The 27,058-nt window shown below is 48.7% G+C and overlaps 2 protein-coding genes across 2 annotated transcripts in view; both read left to right on the top strand.

Annotated features, from left to right (window-relative positions):
• Positions 1-635: 635 nt before the first annotated feature.
• Positions 636-10,749, top strand: LOC307077817 (dynein regulatory complex protein 11; the record flags this gene model as incomplete). Its single annotated transcript, XM_079739292.1, has 19 exons — positions 636-654; positions 1,230-1,594; positions 2,052-2,171; positions 2,581-2,766; positions 3,139-3,210; positions 3,582-3,787; positions 3,877-3,961; positions 4,056-4,166; positions 5,183-5,258; positions 5,909-6,015; positions 6,100-6,186; positions 6,260-6,321; positions 6,447-6,529; positions 6,782-6,889; positions 8,341-8,540; positions 8,908-8,994; positions 9,099-9,276; positions 9,598-9,836; positions 10,639-10,749. 19 exons carry the CDS (start codon positions 636-638, stop codon positions 10,747-10,749), a joined length of 2,502 nt encoding a protein of 833 aa, XP_079595418.1.
• Positions 10,750-15,363: 4,614 nt separating this feature from the next.
• obscna (obscurin, cytoskeletal calmodulin and titin-interacting RhoGEF a) overlaps positions 15,364-27,058 on the top strand; it is a gene marked incomplete at both ends in the record, with an annotated part of 69,067 nt that continues 57,372 nt past the window's right edge. Inside the window, 12 exons of the mRNA XM_079739291.1 lie at positions 15,364-15,403; positions 16,161-16,427; positions 18,198-18,359; positions 19,261-19,365; positions 19,711-19,977; positions 20,834-21,103; positions 22,411-22,677; positions 23,367-23,630; positions 24,188-24,454; positions 25,001-25,270; positions 25,669-25,935; positions 26,421-26,687. Of these exons, the coding sequence (XP_079595417.1) occupies positions 15,364-15,403; positions 16,161-16,427; positions 18,198-18,359; positions 19,261-19,365; positions 19,711-19,977; positions 20,834-21,103; positions 22,411-22,677; positions 23,367-23,630; positions 24,188-24,454; positions 25,001-25,270; positions 25,669-25,935; positions 26,421-26,687 (2,713 nt within the window). The remainder of the gene's footprint in view (positions 15,404-16,160; positions 16,428-18,197; positions 18,360-19,260; positions 19,366-19,710; positions 19,978-20,833; positions 21,104-22,410; positions 22,678-23,366; positions 23,631-24,187; positions 24,455-25,000; positions 25,271-25,668; positions 25,936-26,420; positions 26,688-27,058) is intronic.

Genomic DNA, 27,058 nt, shown 5'->3' with positions numbered 1-27,058 from the left:
TGAGGTGACTGGATGGAGGTGCACGCACGCCTGACCCTACACCGGCTTATGGTGGACCTGTCAGCCAGGCCTATTTAAAACGTCAATGCCTGGCTGGAGCACAGAGAGAGACCGCCTTGCTCCATCGCACTTACACCAGAATCGAACTGTGAATTTTATGAGCGGAATACTCATGCAGATTAACACCGACGGCGCACCACGACGTCAAAGTTAGTTGGCTTGGATTGTTTCCTGCCACAAAAGTTACAGCCCAGGGCCTGCCGCTCTTTTCCTCGAGTGCATGGTTATGATCGTCATTTTTTGAAGATGATAACCGTCTAGGTTTTATATAGGCTGCACGCTGTGAGTTTGAACAACTCTCTCAGTGGATTAATGATGACGGCTGCGGACTAGAGGTTTGGCGTCACCTAGTGACGGACCACGGTGCTGCATTGGAAAAATATTTCGTTTTAGATTTCTTGTTTTATACGTTTCACGAAATCCCTTAGAATAGACTTGTTTTTTAACTATTTAATAATTACAATTTTAGCTTTCAGCTTAATAACAACAACTCAGTCAAACGTAGAGGATATATGCATATAAGGAGCGACGTCAGCTATATCCGGTTCGTGGTTGCCATAGAGACAGACCAAGCGATGGCTTCCCACTCGGATCGTGGACCAAACTGACCCTGAGATCCAATGTGAAACCGTGGTGAAAACACACTGAAACGCTGTCATCGCAGAGACATGTCACACAGGTAACGTTACGGCACACTTTGGCATAATACCAAACTGATAGCTCAATGCTAGCGGCTAACTGCATGAAACCTGCACAACTTTGACTGACTTTTACTCAGTCCCATTCGGGCTCATCCATGCATTGCATGTTATTTGAGTGTAAGTCCACGCCCTGTTACACTATGAAAAGTAAATAGTATCGCAAAAACATGTTTTTTTTACACAAGTTTTTACAAAAAGACTATTACTTTAATGACAGTGATGCAGACTATTATGTTTAAGATCACAGAAGAGAAATAGACGTTTAAAACACACACGATTTCAGGTTCCCTGGCATTAAAGAGACGAAGAAAGGGGTTGCAAAAGGGAAACAACATTTAGTTAATTCGTGATTCTCTTAACCATAACAATTAAGTCACCCCCCCCCCCCCCCCCCCCATGTGTCATAATCGTATCAACGCACAACCATCTGCCCTACTGTATGTTGCACTAAGGAGATTTGAACCCGAGCCACTAACCCCCCCCACCTCTCCTGCCCCGCCCACAGTACCTACAACAAGCTGTGGGCCGACGCCCAGGTAGAGCTCAGCAGCCTGCTGGCGGAGGAGCTCCCGCCACAGCCCGCCCGCCCGGAGAAGGACCGGGTGGTGTTCTTCCAGCGGCTCATCACGCTGTACGTGCGCTACGTCCGTGTGCTCCGGCACCTGGGCGAGGCGTACGACCAGGTGCTGCAGCCCCAGAAGCGGAGGCTGATCCGGGGGGTGCTCGACGGGGTGATGGGGCGCCTGGTGGAGCTGAAGAACGACATGGTGGAGAAAGAGTTCTCCGAGTACCACTACATGGACGACGTGCTGCAGGACCTCAAGCTCACGCCGGTGAGCGGAGCCGTTTGATTGGCCGCCACATCAGGAGACGGTTAATTGGACTAGAATGTATTCGGTTCTGTGACTCAGTCCTATTAGCCAACTGTATGTCCACACGTGTTCATAACAAGAGGTTTACTTGAAGATATTGTTCTCTTATCGTGAGTTAAATTGCCCGGAACCTTGGCTTGCATTGTTTGGTTTCTGTCCGTTTCTGTGTGGTAACAATTTGGCTCCTGGGATTAATTAAGTGTTATCCTATCCTTCATAGGATAACATAGGATATGGTTCTCCCAAGTGCTGATAGTGGGTTCTGAGTGGGAGAGCAGGCATTTTGTTCCTCGTGTGTGCGTGTGTGCGTGTGTGCGTGCGTGCGTGCGTGCGTGCGTGCGTGCGTGTCGGTGCAGCCCTGCGGGCCAACAGAGCAGATCTGTCCTCTGACGGTGATCTCATGATGACTCCTCTGCAGGCCGACATCGAGATCCCCATCCCGAGGTTCTTCCTCAGCGAGCGAGCCAAGGAGCTGGAGGAGCGACGCAAGATGCTGTCAGACATCACGAGCACCATGGAGGTCCCGGAGAACAACAGAGTGAGGAAGCGACTCGGCCAGGGGCCCGCTCAGGAATGCAGGCACTTTATCTTCCATTGAATTTGTAATTCGTTCATTTCCTCACACTCGGCCATTGACTAATGCTGAATCGATCGTTCAATTATATTTTATGAGGCAACTTTCCCTGAGAAGTTTTTAGGGTGAATGTAACTTCATTAAGTATCGTTGTAAGTTGATATTATATTAATATCTATCTATCTATCTATCTATCTATCTATCTATCTATCTATCGAGAGAGAGAGAGAGAGAGAGAGAGAGAGAGAGATTATATATAATTAGTATGGTTATATACCATATAATCATGAATCATCATCTTCCTCCTCCTCTTCATCATCATCACTACCACCACCACCACCACCACCACCACCACCCTCGTCCTCCTCCCAAGGACCCCCTCTCCCAGGCCATGAGCGTGGAGGAGGCCACCAGGACCCTGCAGGTGGCAGAGCGGGCACGGCAGGGCAGGCTCCGGGCCCGCTTCATGAGGGACATCCAGAGGGACAAGAGGAGGCAGAGCGTGGCCCCGGGCCAGAGGGCCGACGACCCCAACGCCGCCGCCCTCTGCATCCAGAAGGTGCCGTACCATCCATCCATCCATCTACGCATTCATCAGACATGCAAACGGCACCCTTTTTGGCGCCCTTTTTTATCATAGATTTTGGGGACCTGTGTGGTTCGTGCAGATCCGAGGAGTTTTTTTTTTGGTGCGCGTCGATCGGTGAGCGCGTGCAGGTGTCAATAATCCGTAATCTGACTGAGAGTGTAGGACTCCATATGGCACACAAGTGGCGGCATGTGGCTCAGGAGGTAGAGCGGGTTGGCTGGTAACCGGAAGGTTGCCGGTTCGTTCCCCGGCTCCTCCTAGTGTCAAGGTGTCCCCGAGCGAGACGCCTCACCCTGACCGCTCCCGAAGATGATGCCTGTGTGATGTTTGAACTTGTTACAGATGTGGAGAGGGCACATACAGAGAGAGAGGACCAAGATAATGCGGGAGCAGGAGCTAATCTTTCTGGGAATGGTAAGTCAACAAGTCAGGGACCGTTTAGGACGAGCAATACTCAACACTGAGCAGAGCTCCCAGTCAAACAGTCAGGGAATACACGTCCTTGCACTTAAAAAATAGTAACCAGCATTGTGTAGCATCTTATCCCAGCTATCTTTGTTCCGTACGGGGACTGGGTTAACCTAGCGATTGTTCGTGCTTGGCAGTTGTTTCTATGGATGGACATCCTTACTGCACCGACAGCGATATATTGTTGTTTCTCTTTCTTCGGACAACTGTACTTTACTACGCTTTTGATAAAAGCGTCTGCCTAATGCCCTGGATGTAATGTAAGTATAATGTGATGCGGCCCGTCTAACCGGCCCTGGTTCCCCGTGCCTCTGGAGGTCATGGAGCCAGGCCGGTGGAGGCCGGGCGCTGCGATCGCCGCTGCCCAGAGGAACGAAGCCAGCAGGCGGGGGAAACAGGAGGAGCACGAGAGGGACTACCAAGACTCCATCGTCACGGTCACAGACGAACTGCGAGAGGCAGAGGGGCCCGACATGAAGGAGAAGAACAAGACGCAGATCCGCCAGTGGTTCTTCGAGTGCCGGTACGATCAGTCAGTGCATCGCAGAGTGACGGGAGACGCTGCCGAGGCGATCGGTGTCAATGTTTCGTTCTGACCTCGTCTCGTTCCAGCGACGCAACCGGGTCTTTCCCAGACTACCCAGACGAGGAGGAGGGAGGCTCCACTCTGATCTTCGCTGAGAAGACGCCTCAACAGGTGAGATTGTCCGTTCCATCCCGGTCCCATAGAGAGATGATAACAAATAGGATAACGACTTTATTCAGGGGAGATGATTCGCCTTTTGTTTCAGCTACTGGAGGAAATTGCTGCGAAGGAAGAGGAGGAGGTCAACAAGAAGCCAAAGGAAAAGGATGAGAGCGAGGAGAAGACAAAGAAGGACAAGGGAAAGGGGGAGGAGGAGGTACTTTTCACATTTCACAGGTTGAGAGGAATGGTCTCACACCAAGGCCTTAACTTCTGAGGAACTGTGCCAACTGGGCACTTTTTAATTTAATTGCATTGATTAAATTAATTTGTAATGCATGTTTTTCTTTGTTCCAAGATACTAACAGATGGTACATGACTTCATCTTGTGCCTATCTTGGAACACTCTGCCACACAGTTGGGCTTGCCCTTAAGCATGTATTAGGCAAAGTAGTTTTCCTTGAATTGACCTCGATTCCTGGTATAATGTCTGCAGCTCATTTCCTAAACACACATGAGACTTTTCAAACATGTCCTCAATGGGGTTGGAAATCGGAACGTACATTAAATAACGTGAATTCTGTGCAACATTAACTAAAGGTTCGATAAATTGGTGCATACTTTTGATGTAAATAAATGTATATCAAGCCACCATATATTACCCTTTACATATAATATGAGATTATGTGAAAGTAGCACTGAGATTTGTTTGTGACAAACTGCGACATCATTGAGGCAGTGCATCCCGTGGTTGGTGTCGTATTGAGACTCTTTTGAGAGCTTGCACTACTTTCATTCCAAAGAAAAAATGGCTTCTGGGAAATCAAACATGTGGTCACAAGCTGGGATAATTTATCATTTGTCAACTGCCACTGATCTGTTAACCCTGTCTATTATGTGTATTATGATGTTTTACTCAATATTATGATTTGTTTTATTTTTTAATTTATTTAGGGACCATCTTGCAGTCAGTGACTAAGGATGGAAATTAGCCCACGGCAATTTTTTTTTTTTTATTAATTTTCATCAATATATTTGTAAAAATAAAAGAAATCTCAAATTCTTCTTATAGCTGAGACTCAAGAAACAAGGCCCCTGTTAGAACATGTAGAGAACTCCTGGAGTGATCACAGTGACCCTGAACCTTGGTTCATTCTCAGGAGGGACAACTTAGATGAAGGAGAGAAGGCAGAGATGTTGATATGATGTAAAGGAGATCTCGTCTTCCCCCAGGAGGAAGAGGCCGGTCTGAAGATGTTACCCTCTGCATTCCTCAACGACCTAGCAGTGAGCACCAAGATCTACGGAGGTACGCTCTTCTTCTGCCTTCAACCAAACCTAACGGTGTTACACTGCGCTGACCTCAAGCTAGAAGTCACAAACCAATAAACTGGATTGATTAATCAAAAGCGTACTAAAACAAATGTCATTATGATATATTGACATTAAAATCAGGGCATTCAGCAGGTGCTTTTATCCAAAGCGACTTACAATAAATACATTTGTCAGAAGAAAAATAAACAATATATCGCTATCGGTACATTAGGGATCGCTAGGTTAACCCATTCCCAGTATATAACAAAGATAGCTAGGATAGGAGGCTACACGATGCTAAGTACTTTTTTTAAGTGCCAGGACGTAAAACACACATTAAGTGCCAGGAAGTACAAACATACAGTAAGTGCTGCACATTAAGTGCCAGGACATACAACATACAATATGTGTGTACATTAAGTGCAAGGATGAGGAACATACAATAAGTGCGTAAGAGGGTGTTCTTGGGAGAGTTAGGGAAGAGATGGGGCAGTCTGGGGTAAGGGGGATAGACATCCTGCTAGTCAGGTTTCTAGCTCTAATTAACCCTCACGTTTTCACAAGTGCCGCTACACGGTACAGCCGTTCACAACAAATGACATGTAATCAGAGGGCGACCTGACGGCAGTATTTGTTGTATGGCAGACGTTTGGCGGAACCGCAGGGAGTCTGAGAACTTCACTCAGAGACACGAGGTGGAGCTGATCAAAGAGGACAAGAGGCCCCTGATCGAGGCGGAGATCCGCCTGCAGGTAAGAGAACACACGGGCCGCGAATAACAGTGTTGATGGTATGGCATCGTACATGGACGTAACCTTCCTTTCTACCGGTCTCAGGTGGACGAGCTGATGAGGCAGGAGCTCGCGAGCTGGAAGCTCACGGTGGACAAAGACAAGGGGGGCAAGACCAAGGCCAGCGTCAAAGTAAGGAACGACAAGCGTTGTGTTCTATCATGCTGCGGGAGGGGGTTTGTAATTGGTATGATTTGGTCTCCAGAAAAAGAAGGCATCAAAGAGCGGGAAGAAGAAAAAGAAGGAGAGAGATCTGACGTCCGACAGGTGAGGCGTGGCGAATCCGATGGGGGCTCCTCTTCGTCTGTGGTCGGCCGTCTCCTTCCTGGGTTTTTATAGCATTTTTATAGCGCTCCAAAGCCGCTATAAATCCTCTTCCTCACATGTGTTAGGACCTTTGAGTCTCTGCATCGGGAGCTGGTGGAACAAGGCTTGCTGAGACAGGCGGATGATGTGAGGCTGCAGGATTTCCAAGGTAATTTCATTAGTGTTCCAGCTGCTTCGGCTAAGTGTCAAAAACCAATTATCTTCCACCTACATCGGTGCCGACCAAAAATCTGCAAACATTGGAGGAAGCTGTGTTTGTTTGTTTGTTTATTACTGCCATCCTTCATTCTAGGGTGATTTAAGATAAATCAATTTCACTTTGATTGAAATGCTCTCTGAGTTATAGGCTGGAGCAACAAGTGTTGTGCTTGTTTGCCCCCCTCCCCCCCCCCAACCCCAGGCGACTACAGCTACCTCGGAACCACTCTACGGCAGAACGACATCGAGCCTATGCCTTCGCTCTCGGATGTGCGTCAAGTCCTGGCGCTGTATGGGGTGTTGCCCCTAGGTGAGGGGTCGGCCGGGGGCCCCCCGGGCATGGGAGAGAGGACCGCAGGGCTTCTCCGAGCGAGGATCTCGGTGGGGGGCCAGCCTGCCCGCCACTGAGTCTGTAACTGTGAGGTCATGTGACCGTGTCTCCTGAGAAATAAAAAAACAGGGTCGTGTATCGCGATTTTGGCGCCTAATGCCTCCGCGATGTTTGGCCCGTATGCTCATTTACGTCAGAGGTACCAGACAGCCCGGTGAGGAAAAAAACACAGGCATCGCTTCGTAACTGCCCAGGAAACAAGGAAGTTCTGAACGATGATTCAAAGCCTCTGTGTCTAAACGGTTTGCTTGCGATACAAAGGACTCCTTGTTCTTTAAATGTGTCAGAAAGTGCTGGGGGGGGTGTGTGTCTGTAATCAAGGTCCTGATCTCAGCTGCGTGGCAGTCAGCCTCCTGATGCCCGCTGAGTCTGGGAGGGCCACAGCGCCCTGTTTTCGGAAAACAATACCGCCGCACGCATGCATCCCGATTTTCCGAACCGTAACTTTCGCTGCGGCCTACTCTTAGGTTTTACGAGTGAAGAGATCAACTTGTGAAGAGGTAAACATTGGCATCACTTCCTCACGGACTCCAAAACAATGGAGGCGGTTTTACCACAATGTGCTCTCAACTATAATTCAAAGCCTCTGCGTCTAAATTAATTGCTTGCAAAATAAAAGATGCCTTGTTTTCTAAATCAGTCAAAAAGTTTGAGGTTTTACTAAAGCTTTAATCGGCATTACTTTGATTTCTCACGGACGGTTTCTCAACCATCACATGACCACAGTGCCTAAGGAATATTGTACTGAATATATTGTATTGAATATATTGTATTGAATATTGTAATATTGTACAATTTCCTTACGGTTTCACAAAAGCATTGGGCGGTACATTCAAGTATTTCGGCTGTGGGCATAGATGCATAATGAGATGCGGCCTATATCACGGAACGTCTTATTTGTGGTATTTTGAAACATACAACCCCATTTGACTGCTCCTGCGGTGTATAGAAAATGCAGCTTTGTTTTTAAAAAAATTACTTCAACGTCCTCAACGTTATTTTTAAGTCGGCTAGCATCGACCGTAGCCCGGGGCTAATAAGCGAACGTTCTGAAAGCCCTAGATTTATGCGCTATGTAGGGTTGGCATGAGACTCAGGAGGTAGAGCGGGTTGGCTGGTGACCGGAAGGTTGCTAGTTAGATCCCCGGCTGCACCTAGCTGAGTGTCGGAAGTGTCCCTGAGCGAGACCCCTTACCCTGAGTGCTCCTGACGAGGCTGTCGCCCTGCGTGGCTTACTCCGCCGTCGGTCTGTGTATGTGTCCATGAATGGGTGAATGTTAGGCAGTATTGTAGAGTGCTTTGAGTGGCCACTGGGTAGAAAAGCACTGTTTAAAATCGCAGTCCGTCCATGTTCTGCGTCCTGTGGACAGGTTCTCAGGTCGTCCACGAGAAGTCCCCACTGATAAAGGCAATCCTGCTGGTCGGGCCGGCGGGTGTGGGTAAGAAGATGTTGGTTCACGCCATCTGCCAGGAGGCCGGGGCCACGCTGTTTGACCTGTCCCCGCTCAACACTGCCGAGAAGTACCCGGGCAAGAGCGGTCTGGCCCTGATGATCCACATGGTCTTCAAGGTAATGGTGGTATGGCTGTGATGCTCCACACGGTCTTCAAGGTATTGCACCAGGTTCCACCCTGAAGAGCCTGGATGCTCTGCCTGGTATTCAAAGTAATGCACCAGATCTGGGCTTGATGCTCCACCTGGTCTTCAAGGTAATGCACCAGCTTTCACCGAAAAGACCTCAACTGAGATGTAAACATGATCTTCTCGCTCAACCGCTGCCAAATATTGCACAGCGCTGTTGGAGAAGCACAAAAAAAGAGACTGAATCACTTTATCTGGTCTGAAAACAGTAGAACAGTAGAGCTCTCTCCAAATGACCGTTATTCACTACAGATGGAATTGTAGAGCTCTCTCAACATGACCTTTATTCACTACAGGTGGCCAGATTGATGCAGCCTTCGGTTATATGGATCGGAGATGCAGAGAAGATGTTCTACAAGAAAGTCCCAAAGGAGGAGAAGGAGGTATCCAGGAGCCATCTTATAGCAGAGCACCTTGCCATGCCCTGCCTTTTAACCAATTTAATTGAGGTCATTCGTACCACCTTCTCTCTCTCTGGTGCTCCCAGTTAGATCCGAAGCGGCTGAAGAAAGACCTCCCGAAGGCTCTGAAATCCATCAGTGGAGAAGACCGCATCGTTGTCATCGGAACAACAAGGGACCCTGTGAGCGCAGACATCAAGACGTTGTGCAAAGTGTACAACAAAATCATCCTGATTCCCCGACCGGACTACAGCGCAAGATACGGTACGAAGACACACCGGCGTCCACCGCTTACCCGGGCGACGAAATGTGGCTCAGGAAGTAGAGCTGGTTGGCTGCTAACCGGAAGGTTGCTGGTTCGATCCCCGGCTCCTCCTAGCTGAGTGTTGAGGTGTCCCTGAGCAAGGCACCTCACCCTGACTGCTCCTGACGAGCTTGCTGTCGCTTTGCATGGTGGCCATTGGTGTATGAATGGGTGAATGTATGCAATATTGTAAAGAGCTTTGAGTGGACACTGGTTAGAAAAGCACTGTATAAATGCAGTCCATTTAACATTTATCGACATGACCTGTGACCCCTTGGCAGTGCTGTGGAAACAGCTGATCAGAAAGCGGGGCGGGGAGTTGACCCCGGCGCTGGACCTCAGCTCCCTGGCCAAGATCTCGGACGGCTACACCCCGGGTCACATGGTGCAGGTGATCGGCAGCGTGCTGACAGAACGCCGCCTCCTCCAGCAGGCCGCCCGACCCCTGACTGCCGCCGAGTTCGTCCCGCCGCTGGCCAAGTTCGACCCGGTGTTCCAGGACGAGGAGGAGGCCCTCAAAGTGAGATCAAGTCTCGGGGACTTATTACGTTTGGGTTACTGTGTTTGGATTGCAGTCGGGTCTTTTGTTGGTGGTTGGGTGAGAATGAACCTGTTGGTTCCTCGAACTGGTGTGAAGCTGTTTCTGATGTGGTGTTGGTTCCTACAGCGGTGGATCTGTTTCTGATGTTGTGTTGGTTTCAGAAACTGGTGTGAACCTGCTTGTGGTGTGTTGGTGTCCTAGCACCGGTGTGAAGCTGTTTCTGATGTGGTGTTGGTTCCAGAAACTGGTGTGAAGCTGTTTTGGATATGTTGAATCCTCGAACTGGTGTGAAAATATTTCTGATGTTGTGTTAGTTCTTAGAAATGGATTAAAAGCAGTTTCTGACTTTGTGTTGGTTCATAGAACTGGATTCAAAGCTGTTTCTGATGTTGTGTTGGTTCCAGGAACTGGATTCAAAGGGGTTTCTGATGTTGTGTTGGTTCCTAGAACTGTTGTGAAGCTGTTTCTGATGTTGTGTTAGTTCTTAGAACTGGATTAAAAGCGTTTTCTAATGTTGTGTTGGTTCCTAGAACTGTTGTGAAGCTGTTTCTGATGTTGTGTTGGTTCCTAGAACTGGATCCAAAGCTGTTTCTCATGTTGTGTTGGTTCCTAGAACTGGATCCAAAGCTGTTTCTCATGTTGTGTTGGTTCCTAGAACTGGATCCAAAGCTGTTTCTCATGTTGTGTTGGTTCCTAGAACTGGATCCAAAGCTGTTTCTCATGTTGTGTTGGTTCCTAGAACTGGATCCAAAGCTGTTTCTCATGTTGTGTTGGTTCCTAGAACTGGTATGCAAAGACTCCACTGGGGAAGCAGCGCCTGAAGGCCGCCACAGGAAAGGAGGAAGAGGAGGCACCGAATAAGAAGGACGGCAAGAAGAAGGCAAAGAAATAAGAAGTACTCGAAATAAAAGGTCAAGTACATGCTTTTGATTTCTGGAAGAACCCATAAAAATCAATTAGCAAAAATTTCAGTTTTTTATTGTTGTTTTTGTTGTTGTTTGTTTGTTTGGCGTGTAACCGCAGTAAATTAGATTAGCAGTGAGCTTTGATGAGGGGCTTTCAGACCACTGGAGAGCATGACTTTCGAGGAGATGAAATCAACAGCAGGTTAAACCACAGGGCAGTAAACTGCTTGCTAGGACTGTGTCTGCTTCAGGTGAAAACATTCCCAGCCTTGCAATTAAAGCTCCAGTCAGAATGCCACCACGTTCCCACCTCAGCCGGGAAAGTGTCTATGCAAAAATACTGACCATCACAGTCTCATGACCATCGAGTGAATCTAAACGGTTCTGAAATATGACATCATTTGACATCATTGAATTCCCCCGATCAGACAATCGGCGGGGCAGGTTCGACATGGAGTTGTCACAACAACTCTGATCTGAGTTTAGGTTTGAGGTGTTTGGAACCTCCGCCAAAAACGTGCGATGCTCCTCAGGGCAAAAGCAGGGAGTAAAACGCCTCTCCCCCCGCTGAAAACCATCAGACCAGCTGCTGAGATGGGCTCTGTCCGACGGGGGCCTAGCGCGGTATTTGGAGCATTCCCAGTACAGATAACAACACTGTGATGACGGACACTCCCAACAGCGCCTCCCGAAAAGTACCACAGCTCAACAAGTGTTTTCTCTTCCTTCAGCCTTTCTTGGTGCGTAATCTCCGCATCGAGCGCTGAAGTCTAAAGTGGTTAGCGGAGGGTTTGATTTTAATCGCGTCTGCTCCGTCCACCCCAGCCAAACCCGGGGTAGACGCCCTGTGCTGGCAGGCGGGCGGGCTGTGTTGGCCGGGCTCCACTGCCCTGGCGGTGACCCCCCCCCTTTGTTCCCCGTAATCCGCTGACCAGCCACTTTGTGTAGAAGGCACGCAGGTGCGACCGCACCAGTGTGTCGAGCTGGGGCTTCTCAGGTGAACTGCTCCTGGGTCATGGGAGGAAACATGACCCCCGGATGGGGCCTCCAGGAGACGGACCCCAGAAGGCTTGGAGCCGGGGAGAGTTCAGCTGTCGAATGGGACGTTCTGAGGTCTCATCATGTCCTCGCATTGCCACTGTTCCATTTAGCGCGGCGCTAATTATAGCCTCCTTACACCGCTGAGAGCACACACCATCGCCTCGCTCTCTCCCCTAACCTACCACTGCTTCTTGAGATCTCCCTTTGATCTTCTGACCGTTCGTCTTCTGGAGTTCTGCTGAATTAACTCCTGGGACCCGCGGCTTCCAATGAGAAGGAAGGAAACAATTTAAAAGCCATTCGATTCTGCTTCTTCAGATGAAATATACATTTCCCGTGGTGTGCACGCACTCCAAAACCTCGACCTTGAGACGTTCTTTCATATCTGTGAAGTGATTCAATCAATATAGTGGAATGAAGGGGAAAACACAACCCCTTCTTCAAAAAAACACGTTAGACCTCTGCACGACACAGAGAGCGCTTCGGTTCTGGACGACAGAACTATTCCGGTCTCAGATGTTATGAGTTATTTTCCCGCGAGGGTGACATGGCATCGAGATTATCTGGTCGCTAGAGTTTCACCGGGCTTAGCCAGGCTCAGCGGCACATGGGCCTGTCCGTCAAGCCCCGAGCCAGACAATGCTGCCGGGGCAGTGGATGGTGGGGGGGGGGGGCTTTGTCCATCCTCGTGGACCAGACCAGGGGAAGCCCCTACAAAACGGATCCAACAACAACAGCAACTTGGTGGAACATCTGCACTATCTCAACGTTTTCCCTCGTGACGTGGGGGTGGAAGTGGGGGCGTGGCATCACAAGTGGGCGGTACCCTCCCCCCTTTTATGCAGATTCAACACAAACCACAGCTGGTCTTCCAGTGTTTGTGCTGATGGTTTCCATCGCGTGAAACCACAGAACCCCCACCTATTTTACATGTATTTTACATAATTTGTTCAGAGAGCGGACGAAGGGGCCAGACCCCATGTTCTTCTGCCCCAGAGAGGGGCTGTATCAACAGCCTCAGCGCTGTGAGTTCCAGCCCCTCATCGAGCCGGCCAGATGGAGCGCCGTTCTCTGCAGAAGAACATGTGTGCGAGCGTCGCCGAGGAGGAAGCGAAGTGCAATTTGCAGCGGATGATGTATGTACAAGGGGCTCCGCGGTGATGGGTCCCACATGCTTAATCTCTGATGACCTTTCAACCGTAGCGTTGGTCGGGAACTCTCCGAGGAGAGTTGGGGTGTTTTATGGTTCCGATCCAACGCTGAGCATGAAGACCAGATGAGCAGCCGTGGGACCACAGCCAGCGCTGCAACATGGAGGATGTCTGAAGAGTCTGCCCCATGGCAGCTCTCAGCACCGTTGTATTTAAACTGTTAATTAATGGTAGCTGGTGTTCATTACTGCAATAACGAATGTTAAATAATGGTTAATTAATTTAAAGTGTTACCGTTAAACCCACCTCACAGTGGGTAGCACATGTGTAGACCATCTTTCTGCAAAATATAAACAACACAAAAACAATCAAGAAACATTCGTACACATCTGCTGAAGATGAATGTTGAGCGTCCATTTTTTGACCACAACATTTTAAGGTAATTGACCGTCGGACAAAACACTAGCCAACGCAAAGTACGACAACACAAAGCCAAGATGGGGTGGGAACTCACAAGGGACTCACACTTAGACTCTACACTATATATATATATATATATATATATGCCATTTTGTGGACACTATTATCCGATGTGACTTGCAGTACTGCGTGGTGCGTATATAGTTAGCAGCGGTGTGAAGTTAAGCTCTTAACCCTGGCTGTTGATACCCTGCTCTGCCAGAGCAGCTTCACAGGACGGACCCAGTAACCCTTAATGAAGTAGAAACCCTGATCGAACCATAAGTATTATTTTGCTGTGTGCGGATGGCCAGGCGGACGATGGGAGACGTCTGTGTCGGGCCGGGGTGTTGAAGAGCATCATGACACAAGGCTATTTTGGAGGCTCGGCTTTGAGGACAGATATGTCAGCTGTTTGCCAGCGGGCTTCACAAACGCAAAGGGGGGAAAGAAAAAAAGAGAGCGCAACAGGCTGCATCGGTGTTGGGGGGAACTAGAACACCAACAACGACCAGCCTATGTTCTTTTATTTCAGAGAAACTTAAAACTTTGACAACTCGGTCCAGGATACAAGGTGATGCACGGATAGGGGTTTGGAGATGGGGTCAACCTGGGGGGATTACTGATTTGTTCGTTTCTGCCGGTATTAACTCTGAGAGTGAGTTTATTGAAGACCGCACAAGGGAATACCAGGAGACTTTAACTCCCTGAAGACAACATCTGCTCCAGGTCAAGGTTGGTTCATTACAGCTGAGGATTGAGACTCGGTGAAAATAGTATTTGGATTATGTATTTAAGTTTTGCTCAAATACCTAAAATTGTATTAATATTAACTTAGTATTTTTGTATTTCAAAGCTTTTCAGGTCCAATTTATAATAGGCTACAGTTATCAAGATAAAGATTTGATTCGAGCCGTTAAGATATGTTTTAGGTCTTAAATGTTTTGCATTATTCTTTTTTTGCAAAGATATTTGTTAAAAAATATAAAACATGTATAAATAAAAAACCTATATATATTTCGAATGACATATTTGAAAATCCAACTCTGGATCTCCCTTGTTAGGCTACTAGTGTGTGAATAAAGTGTTTTGCTGAATGACGCAAGGTGAAAGGTCACACTACGGATGAAGTTACGATCATAGTTTTCCCTCAAAGCTCCTGGGAGACATGAAGTCCGCTCATAGCCAAAGCCATCCTCTCTGGACCCGCCCCCCTTAAATATCACCGATACAATCACCCAACAGTCAATAACCCCTTCATCATCATCATCATCATCATCATCATCATCCTCTGCTTGCCCTACTGTCTCAGTGGTGGGGCTGTTCAGAGGAGGTGGGGGCGTGAACATAGCTGACTCTGAGTGCTATTTATATATGGCATAAAGGGTTGCTGAGATCAACTCTTCATTACGATTAACATACGTGACGGGACTTCTGTCATATCTGAGTGATGCCACGTGTTCTCCATCTTGATGGGTCCAAATATTCCTGGTGTCCGAGTCGCCATTTTAAGATGGCAGGGCGGGATTGAAGAAGGCTGCACACACACACACACACACACACACACACACACACACACACACACACACACACACACACACACACACACACACACACACACACACACACACAAACACACACAAACACAAACACACAAACAACCCTGACAACGAGCCCTCCCCCCCCCCACATTCAAGTCTAAATTTGATTAACGGGATAAAATGAACAGCTAACGGCTAAGAGTTAGCATTCCAGAAACATTGTCTTAAGGCCATTGCTGCACACCGCAGCAGAAGCTTGTATCTGATGCAACGTAGAAAGTTTAAGTATTTGTGTAGAATAAAACTAATTCAGATACACAACTTGGTCTTTTTCATACTACAGGCCTACGTTCAAACCTAATTTATTTTCAGCCAGTGGAAGAAGAAAGAGCATCCGCTCACCTTCAACATGGCCGACAACATACCTGGAGGGATAGTAGCAGCGGCCAGTGAGTTCACAACAATAACTTCTAGGAACTACCTAGGACTAACTGCTACATGGTGTGAGCATGGGCCTGTGGTTAGCATTAGGCTGTGGTTAGCATAAGACCATGGTCACCATTAGGCTCAAGTTAGCATAACACTGTGGTTGCCATTAGGCTGTAGTGAGAATAAGACAGTGGTTAGCATTAGGCTGTGATTGTAGCATTGTACTATGATTATCGTTAGCCTGTGGTTAGCATTAGGCTGTGGTTAGCATAAGACCATGGTCACCATTAGGCTCAAGTTAGCATAACACTGTGGTTGCCATTAGGCTGTAGTGAGAATAGGACAATGGTTAGCATTAGGCTGTGATTGTAGCATTGTACTGTGATTATCGTTAGCCTGTGGTTAGTATTAGACAGTGGTTAGTATTAGGCTGTGATTGTAGCATTGTATTGTGATTATCGTTAGCCTGTGGTTAGCATTAGACAGTGGTTAGTATTAGGCTTGCATTGTAGCATTGTATTGTGATTAGCATTAGGCTGTGGCTAGCATTAAGCAGTGGTTAGCATTAGGCTGTGATTGTAACATTGTATTGTGATTGGCATTAGGCTGTGGTTAGCATTAGCCTGGGGTTAGCATTAGCATGTAGTTAGCATTGGACAGTGGTTAGCATGTGGTTAGCATTAGCCTGTGGTTAGCATTGGACAGTGGTTAGCTGTGATCGTAGCATTGTACGGTGGACAGCACTGGACTGACGCTCCCTCGTGGACGGCCGGTCAGAGAACCGGCTTCAGGTGGTGAAGGCCCTGGAGGACACGGCGGTGTGCGAGTGCGAGAGCCTCACCCTGGAGGTGGTGCTGAACCTGGCCTACGTCCAGGGCGCCTGGGCCCGCGACGGCCTGCGCCTCAAGGCCAAGCCCACCTGCCGCATCAGCGCCCAGGGCAAGAAGCACACGCTCACCCTGACCCGCGTGGGGCTGGCCGACGCCGGGACCGTCTCCTTCAGCGCCCTCGACGTGGAGACCAGCTGCAGGCTCACCGTCACAGGTGGGGGTTCCAAGGTCAACAGGTGGGGGGTTAGATGGTGAACAGGCGGGGGGATGGGTTGAGGGTCAAAGGTCGACAGGTGGGGGGGTTGAGGGTCAAAGGTCGGCAGTTGGGGGGGTTCAGGGTCAACAGGTGGGGGGGTTGAGGGTGAAAGGTCAACAGTTGGGCTGGTTTGATGGGTCAAAGGTCAACAGGTGGGGGGATGTGATGGTCTACAGGATGGGGAGGGTTGAAGGGTCAACAGAAAGGGGGGGGGGGTTACTGGGTCAGAGGTCAACAGTTGTGGACCAATGAGAGGGCTGAGCTGTAAAGACCTGCGGTTCTTCTAGACTGTAGAACAGCATCACATGGGACCTGGGGAGCAGTTAGAGATGCATATGGGATTTATGGATTCAGAGTGAGAAGGCAGATGGAATCAAAGGTTACACTAATACATCATATTCATTGAGGTTCCTCATCAACCACTTTTCAAGACCAGGTTCCAGATTGGTTCACAGAGGACAAGCCTCTCCTCTTCTTCTCATATCCATTTCATTTTTGCTATCATCAATCATCCGATTTTGTGCCGTTGTGAATGGTCTGTTTCTGCTCCTTGTGTGTGTTCCTATGAAGCTGTGTGTGTCTCTGAATAATCCCACCATTGATAAACTCCTAACATGTTTTGAATCATGTTGTTTGTATCCGTGTGACTAACACAGCCTCAGTACAGTAACATGTGTTGGAATCCTGTTGTGTTTGTCTGAATCACGAAACAAAGCTTATTCACCGTGACGTTTTGAATCCTTTTGTTTTCATTTGTGTGACGAAGCTTCAATAGATGAATGTGTGTTTGTATCATGTTGTGTGTTTCTGAGTCGTAACATGTGTTTGAATTATTTGGTTTGTATTTGTGTGACTAAACTAAGCTTCAGTATAGTAATGTATGTTTGTCTTAAGGTGTGTGTGTGTGTGTGTGTGTGTGTGTGTGTGTGTGTGTGTGTGTGTGTGTGTGTCAGAATCACTAAACAAAGATTCAGTACAATAATGTGTGTCTGGGTCATGTATGTATCTTCAGTACAGTAACATGTGTTTGTGTTAAGGTGTCTCGGTATCTGTATGATGATCCTAAGCTCCACTCCAGTAATGTGTGTCTGTATGTTGTGTGTATCTTCACTACAGTAATGTGTGTCTGTATCATGTTGTGTGTATCTTCCCTCCAGTAATGTGTGTCTGTATCATGTTGTGTGTATCTTCACTCCAGTAATCTGTTTCTGTACCATGTAGTGTGTCTGTATCATGTTGTGTGTCTGTATCATGTTGTGTGCATCTTCACTCCAGTAATGTGTTTCTGTATCATGTTGTGTGTCTGTATCATGTTCTGTGTCTGTATCATGTTGTGTGTCTGTATCATGTTGTGTGTCTGTATCATGTTGTTTGTCTGTATCATGTTGTGTGTATCCTCACTCTAGTAATGTGTGTCTGTATCATGTTGTGTGTCTGTATCATGTTGTGTGTCTGTATCATGTTGTTTGTCTGTATCATGTTGTGTGTATCCTCACTCTAGTAATGTGTGTCTGTATCATGTTGTGTGTCTGTATCATGTTGTGCGTCTGTATCATGTTGTGCGTCTGTATCATGTTGTGTGCTTCTTCACTCCTGTAATGTGTTTCTGTATCATGTTGTGTGTCTGTATCGTGTTGTGTGCATCTTCACTCCAGTAATGTGTTTCTGTATCATGTTGTGCGTCCCTGTATGATGACCCTAAGCTCCGCCCCCTCTCCTCTTCCTCAGCCAGGGACATCTTCATCGTGACGGAGCTGCAGGACGTGCGCGCCACGGAGCGGCAGGCGGTCAGCTTCCTGTGTGAGGTGAACCAGGAGGACCTGGAGGGCCGCTGGTACCGCGACGACGCCCGGGTCCGGCCAGGGGACCACGTCCGGATCCGGCACCAGGGTGGGCAGGGGCCGGCCGGCTGGGGGTCTGGGGTCACCTGGGCTCCTCTTCATCATGTTCCTAGTGGATTATCAGCGGATATTCAACTATTATCCAACTGAAGTATCGACTATTATCCAACTGAGTTATCAACTATTATTCAACTGATTTATCGACTATTGTTCAACTGAATTATCGACGATTATTCAATTGAATTATCGACTATTATTCAACTGAATTATTGATTATTATTCAACTGAATTATCGATTATTATTCAACTGAATTATCAACTATTATTCAACTGAATTATCGACTATTGTTCAACTGAAGTATCGACTAATATCCAACTGAAGTATCGACTATTATTCAACTGAATTATTGACTATTATTCAACTGAGTTATCGACTATTGTTAGACTGAGTTATCGACTATTGTTCAACTGAATTATCGACGATTATTCAATTGAATTATCGACTATTATTCAACTGAATTATTGATTATTATTCAACTGAATTATCGATTATTATTCAACTGAATTATCAACTATTATTCAACTGAATTATCGACTATTGTTCAACTGAATTATCAACTATTATTCAACTGAATTATCCACTATTATTCAACTGAGTTATCAACGATTATTCAATTGAATATTGGCTGATATTCAAGTAGCTTGATATCAGTAATGCTAACATTAATTAAAAATGAGAAATAAAGTTATATTTTCTCTAATGAAGAGACACATATCGTTAGCCTCATAGCAAAATTGCATGACTCATATTTTAAGGTTCATCTTGTATTTAGCCTAATTCCGTAAGCAGTAGAGTTAGGTTAGATAACACGATTTGGCTTACGCATATGTGGTGCTTGTTCATGTCACCAGAATCAGCAATCTAACCTCCAGAAATGGTGTCTTTGCAGGTAAAACTCACATCCTCAGCTTCAAGTCCGTCAGGCCGGAACATGCCGGAGAGATCAGATTTACTGCCGAGCGAGTGTCCTCTTATGCAACTCTTGCAGTTAAAGGTGAGAGAACTGACCTTTTTAGGTTTAACTCACCAGGAATGTCAAACACCATCGCAATACGTGGGAACCTCATCAGATATGAGGCAAAAACACATAATACACCATTTTAGGTCTATTCCAATAAATTGGATTAAAGGCTCATCACACGTTAGTAAGCGATTCGATAGAGCTTCGTAAATCCTTCCCTCCAATAGACCAAACGCACATTTTTGGAATCCAGAAAACAACCAAAGCAAACTGGAATCATGAAATGATCTCAAGAACCAAGTGACAGTCGACCAAAACACTAACTCATCCATCCCCCCCCCCCCTCCTTAAGGTGTGATCTCCTCTCTCTCACTGCAGAGCTGCCGGTGCAGATAGCCCGTCCTCTGAGGGTGAAGGTGGCCATGTACCGACACCGCGGCCTCCTGGAGTGCCAGGTGTCTCGGCCCAACGCCCAGGTCCGCTGGTTCAAGAGCGGCCGCGAGCTGGCCACGGGTCAGAAGTACCAGCTCATCAGCCAGGACGTCTACCGCCAGTTGACCATCGATGACATCTGCTCCTCGGACGAGGACACCTACACCTGCGACGCCGGCGACGACAAGACCTCCTGTCAGCTGCTGGTGGAGGGTGAGAGGTTCCCCTCGTGTTATGGTCAATGTTCTCTCCCGGGAAAGACTCAAGACTCACGTGTTCAGAGTTCACCTAGACCAGGGGTCTCAAACTCAACTTACCTGGGGGCCGCTGATGGTAGAGTCTGGGTCAGGCTGGGCCGCATCAAGTATTCAACAAAAAAAAGGAGCACAACTGAACCAATCTAAGTTAATGATCGGGCTATGATTAGATCACATTGGCTATGTAATCGCTGACAACAGAGGACATTTCATAGTGGTTGGTGGAAACCGGGACATTTTAGCGTCCTTTGGCTTTTGTCGGGACTCAGGACACGCAACTCAAAATTGGGACTGTCCCGGCAAAACCGGGACATCTTGTCACCCTATCACAAGTGATAAAAAAGCGTGGCAAGCCACTCAGCAAAAATGTGCGTTTGACAACAACTCGTGCTCCGCACTAACCTTTGATGTCAAGTAGGGGGACACAAAATATCATCCCGCGGGCCTCAATTGGCCCCCGGGCCGCGAGTTTGAGACCCCTGACCTAGACTCTGCATAGCCTCCCCCCCACCTCCCCATGCCCCTATTACTCACTTATTGTATGCTGTACGTCCTTGCACTTAAAAATTGTACTTAGCATTGTGTAGCCTCTTATCCTAGCTCTCAGTGTTGTATACTTACTGTACCAACAGCGATATATTGTGTCTCCTTCTTCTGACATATGGACTTATTGTAAGTCTGGACTTATTTGACTCGAACCACAATGTCTACACTTTAGTTTTAGACTTAAATTCATCCCCAAAAAGTTGGGTGAAAGCTTCGCCGCAGCCCTGTCCCGCTTCGTGACGTGGCTCTGGGCTGTGTGTGCGCAGAGCAGGCCATCAAGATCGTGCGCGGGATGTCCTCGGCTGAGGTCACGGAGCCGGAACCGGCGCTGTTCCAGGTGGAGACCAGCCTGCGGTCGGGAAGGCCCCCGCGCTGGACCCTGAGCGGGGAGGTCCTGGCCCCCAGCCCGGGGGTGAGGATGGACCGGGACGGCACCGTCCACAGCCTCTGCTTCACCGCCACCGACAGCTCCATGTCCGGACCCGTGGTGTTCGCCGCGGGCAAGAGCCACTGCAGCGGCAAGCTCACCGTCAAAGGTGAGGACGCACTGATGGATGGAGGATGGATGGAGGGAGGATGGATGGATGGTGGGAGGGAGGGAGGGAGGGAGGATGGATGGATGATGGATGGATGGATGGTGGGAGGGAGGAAGGGAGGGAGGGAGGGAGGGAGGATGGATGGATGGATGGTGGGAGGGAGGAAGGGAGGGAGGGAGGGATGGATGGATGATGGATGGATGGATGGTGGGAGGGAGGAAGGGAGGGAGGGAGGGATGGATGGATGATGGATGGATGGATGGTGGGAGGGAGGAAGGGAGGGAGGGAGGGATGGATGGATGATGGATGGATGGATGGTGGGATGGAGGGAGGGAGGGAGGATGGATGGATGGTGGGAGGGAGGGAGGGAGGGAGGATGGATGGATGATGGATGGATGAATGGTGGGAGGGAGGAAGGGAGGGAGGGAGGGATGGATGGATGATGGATGGATGGATGGTGGGAGGGAGGAAGGGAGGGAGGGAGGGATGGATGGATGATGGATGGATGGATGGTGGGATGGAGGAAGGGAGGGAGGGATGGATGGATGATGGAAGGATGAATGGTGGGAGGGAGGAAGGGCAGGAGGATGGATGGATGAATGGTGAGAGGGAGGAAGGGAGGTAGGATGGATGGATGAACGAATGGAGGGATGAATGGATGGATGAATGGTGGGAGGGAGGGATGGATGGATGGATGGATGGATGGATGGATGATGGATGAATGAATGGAGGGAGGATGGAGGGAGGGAGGGGGGGAGGGTTGGATGGATGGGTGCATGATGGATGGAGGGAATGGTAGGTGATGGATGGATGATGGATGGATGATGGGTGATGGATGGATGATGGATGGATGCATGGATGTACACTTTGTGGTCCTGTCCTTCGTTGAGCAAGGCATTACCACTGCCAGGGTTAAGGGTTGGATTCTCAGTGGTACCCCCCCCACTGAGAATGTTTGCTTCGGGTAAAAGCATCCACCAAATGACATATACTGTACCACAAGTAAAATTGACAAAATATTCAATTTAAATAAAAATATTAATATGCATATATATTTTTAATAATTAATTAATAAATATGAATAATATATAAGTAATTCATTATTGTATATTTTTTATTAATAACTAACAATTAATTTATAATTAATAATATATATTTTTTAATAATATATTCATATATATTATATATGAATAATATATAAATAATACATATTTAACAATATAAAATGTTAGTAATACAAATAATTGAAATTTCTAGAGTGTACAACATCCTTAAATAACCGCTATATCGCCTGCACCCCCCCTTAGAGCGCCCCCTCCAGGTGCTCCGCCACCTGGAGGACGTGGAGGTGAAGGAGAACGCGGCGGTGACCCTGAGCTGCTCCTTCGGCCCCTCGCCGCGCGCCGTCCGCTGGTTCCGGGGCCGCACGGCCCTCAAGAGCTCCACCAAGTACAGCATGAGGCGGGAGGGGCCCCGGGCGGAGCTGACCATCCACGGCCTGCTGGGGATGGACGGGGGGCCGTACCACTGCATGGCCGGGGGGTCCCAGAGCACCGCGACCGTCAAGGTCGAAGGTGGGGCGTACAGATGTTCGATACCGTTTGTTTCCCTCCCGATGCCGATTCCTGAACTTGAGTATCGCCCGATACCGAGTTTATACCGATACAGTATTTTACATTGTAACTAGAAATAGCACTTGTTCCTATTGAAGGGTTCTCTTACGATCACGGAATAGTATACTCAGTTCACATATGGGCGATTTCTTTTTTTTCTGAACCCTATCATTTACATTTATTGACCTATAATTATAATAATACATTTGGATTGTTATAGTTAAGCGTGAGCATCCATGTTTTTCCGACTTGGTAGCTGGAACGTACGAAGGTCAGAATTGACGCTTTTCACATTCCGACTTTCCACCTCCGACGACTGCAGCATAATACTGCATGTGTTTGTGATCTTCTTTTCCTCGTTAAATGAGCTAGTCATGTCATGGTATCGGATCGGCACTTAGACTTAAGCACTCGCCGATAACCGAAGCAGTATGGGAGGAGTTTCCCTAGAAACTCTAGTGAGCCAGTAAGGGGAGAGACATAGTATTGACCCCAGGAATTTAATAAAAGATCACACATTAGCAAGTAGAGGGGACATTTGAGGTGTCGTAAATGAGTCACTGATTCAGGATCTCACTTGCAGTCGGTTGATTCCGCTATTCGTCCACAGTATCCGTTCTCTTATCCGTCGTCCACCTTCCCGTTCCCAGTGCGCCGGCTGCAGATGGTGAAGAGCCTGGAGCCGGTGGAGGTGGAGGAGGACGGCAGCGCCGTCTTCTCCTGCGAGCTGAACTACGTGGTGGCCAACGTGGAGTGGCTGCTGAACAGCTGCCGGCTCTACTGCAACGCCGTGTACCGCATCCAGAACATGGGCACCATGCACCGCCTCACCGTCCAGAGGCTCCGCCCCCAAGAGAGCAGGGTGACCTTCAAGGCCGGGCCCATCTCCGAGACCACCGCGCTCAGGGTCAAAGGTCGGCGAGCCCCACACGACCTTGGAACACACGATTGCCAAACGTCGAACCGGTTTCTCGCTTCATGCTGCCACGTGGTGATGCGTCATTGGTCCTCTATTGTGTGTGTTCAGTGGAGGCGCAAGTGCTGGGCTAGCAGGCGGATTAAGCGCCCCCTGAAATAGGCTGAGCCCCCCCCCAAGCCCCACCTCCCAAAAAAACGTTTATTTTGTGGTGAAAAATATATGTAAAAAAATAAATAAAAACAATAATGTGGCAGCAGCCCGGGAATGACCATAATGAACTATTAAATCATATTTGTCAATTGCGTAAGTGATGATGACCGTTGCTGCTTGTAGCGTGATTCGACAGGTTGATTCTTACCATATCAGAGTGTGTAGTATTATTTGTCATTCTTTTTTGCGTCAAAATGTATCAGCACCTGCTTTAAACAACATAGCCTCCCGCGTGCCTCCCGCAATCATAAATCTTTGGGCGGCACTCCTGCAGTGAGGTCGACTCGTTTTCAAGCCGCTAAACCAGACGGTGACGTTGGCCGTGCTCCGCTGTCCCCTCAGAGCGACCGGCGGTGTTCCTGCGGTCCCTGGAGGACGTGGTGGGGGAGGAGCAGGGCCAGGTGTGCCTGCAGTGCGAGGCCTCCAAGGAGACGGTGAGCCCGGTGTGGATGAAGGACGGCGTGGTGCTGGCCCCCGGCGACCGGGTGGTGCTGCAGCACGCCGGCCGGGCCATGAGCCTCAACCTCCTCAGCCTCTGTAAGGACGACGCCGGACACTACACCTGTGACCTGGGAACCAGCCAGACCCGGGCTAAGGTAACTGTGCATGGTGAGTATCAGCACATCATCATCATCATCATTCCTCTTCGTCCCCTGTGGGACATGATAATAATAATAGATGGGTTTTTTACAGCGCTTTTCTTAGTACTCGACGTTTTCCAAAAAAGAATGCATACAGACAGTACAGACACTCGTACAAAAGGCAAATATACAACACCACAACACTAGACAACACATTAAGAGAGAGAGAGAGGGTGGGAGATGGCGGAGGATGATTTGTCCGATGTTGTAGGTGGTCCTGAAAAGATGGGGGTATCAGAGTTTCGGATGGCCATAAGGCTTCAATGAGCACTCTCTGTTGCATTCGGTTCAAAGTCTCAAAGTTTTGCTGAAAGTCGCTATGGAATTTAAAGCAATGAACAAAAGTGATGAGGCAGAATTCAAGCATCTCCGCTACCTTTTAAGTGTTGCTTTGATGCATGTCTTTCAGCAGTGTATTCTATCAAAAAATAATACCTTGTAATAAGTTTCACACAATTGAGACACTAGCGCTTCTCTGGAGATGCAGTCTTCAGCTGTCCTGCTGTTTTTCCAGACCTTCTCATCACCATTGTCCAACGGTTGAAGACTGCCTCTGTCCTGGAAGGGGAGAACTGCACTTTCGAGTGTCTTCTGTCCCACGACCTCATGGAAGAGCCCACCTGGACTATCAACGGCCAGCTGGTGGTCAGCGACTCTCGGCTTCAGGTGATCCAGAACGGCCGCCTGTACAAACTGGCCATCAAAGAGGCCAACCTGCTCGATGCTGGAGACGTGGTCTTCACCGTCAAAGACCTCAGCTGTAGGACCATGCTCTTCGTCAGAGGTAAGCACTCAGGTCGAAGAGGTGTTTGAAGTGTTATTGTGATTATTTTCTTGATATGGTAAATGGACTGCATTTATATAGCGCTTTTCTAACCAGTGGCCACTCAAAGCGCTTAACGATATTGCGTAACATTCACCCATTCATGCGCACATTCACACACCGACGGCGGAGTCAGCCACGCAAGGCGACAGCCAGCTCGTCGGGAGCAGTCAGGGTGAGGCGTCTCGCTCGGGGACACCTCCACACTCTGCTGGGAGGAGCCGGGGATCGAACTAGCAACCTTCCGGTTACCAGCCAACCCGCTCCACCTCCTTAGCCACATGCCAGCCCCATATGTCCCTGACATGTTTCTAGTTCCGATTGCTGCGAACCCTGGTGACGGTGCAGTCCCGTTGCAGAGAAGGCGGTGCACGTGTTCCGGGAGATGCAGAGCGTGAAGGTGGTGCCGGGCGACGACGCGGTGCTGAGCTGTGAGATCACCAAGCCCGAGGCCACCATCCGCTGGCTGAAGAACGGCCACCCCGTCCGCCCTGGCTCCAAGTACGTGGTCAGCGTGGAGAAGACCCTGGTGAGCCTGGTGATCCGCAGCGCCACCGTCAGGGACACTGGGGAGTACTGCTGCGAGGCGGACGGCATCGCCACGCGCGCCAAGCTGGAGGTCCGAGGTGAGCGACAAGGGGACCCCCCTCGCCGTCTGAAGTGAACTCCAGTCTCTTTGGTTTCCTTTCAGACGATCTTTGGAAGAGTGTGGAAGAGTGTGTTTGTTTTACGTCGATTGTCTGATCTTCTCGGTAAACAGTAGCTGGAAAGTGTAGGGTTATGGAGTTTGACTCGTATGCCGAAACGTTCTGGGTTCAAGTCTCGAGGTCCTCGGCCTTCCCTAACCTTTTCCTTAATGACAAGTATCCATGTCACCTGTCAGCTGCTTTGGATAAAAGTGACTGCTAAATGAATTCAATTCAATTCAATTAATTTCAATTTTATTTGTATAACCCTTAATCCCGGTACAGTCTCAAAGGGCTCAGCAGGCCATATATTTATGATACTCTCACTCAAAAGGGAAAGAATTGTGTTCACAGCCACTCAAGCACATCACAGTCTCTAGAGTCCCCTGAACCCCAGACTGAACCCCGTCCTCTGCCCGGTCCAGAGCTGCAGCACACCTTCTCCCAGGAGCTGCGGGACGCGCGGGGCGAGGAGAAGGGCAAGGTGACCCTGGAGTGCGAGACGCGGCGCCCGGCCCAGCGCGTGGCCTGGCTGAAGGGCCTGACGGAGCTGCGCTCGGGCAGGAAGTACGCCATGAGGCAGAGCGGCGTGCTGCTGTCGCTCACCATCTGCTGCCTGGAGACCAACGACACGGACCACTACACCTGCGACGTGGGCACCATGAAGAGCCACGCCCAGCTCACCGTGACCAGTGAGGCCCGCCCACCATAGCTTAAGTGTTGTTTATTTAACGAGGCTCAAATTTAGTTGAGGCACAGTGGGGGGGGGGGGGTTTTAGGGTCAACAGGTGGGCTGTTTGATGGGTCAAAGGTCAACAGGTGGGGCTGGTTTTATGGGTCAAAGGAAAATAGGTGGGGGGGGTTGATGGGTCAAAGGTCAACAAGTGGGGGGGTTTCCGGGTTAACAGAAGGGGGGGGGTTACATATTCTTTAATATTCAGTTAGTTAGTTAGCTATTTAGTTAATTCATTTTAAAATCAAACATTACAACGTTAAACCTCACTTTGGGTAATGTTGATGGTATTTGACTTCCTGTCCCGGCTGAAATGGTTTGAACCCTGAT

This window comes from Pollachius pollachius (genome assembly GCF_949987615.1).
Source record: "Pollachius pollachius genome assembly, chromosome: 7".
Lineage (NCBI taxonomy): Eukaryota > Metazoa > Chordata > Actinopteri > Gadiformes > Gadidae > Pollachius > Pollachius pollachius.
The sequence above is the reverse complement of the archived record's forward strand: the minus strand, read 5'-3'. Positions and strand labels throughout refer to the sequence as shown.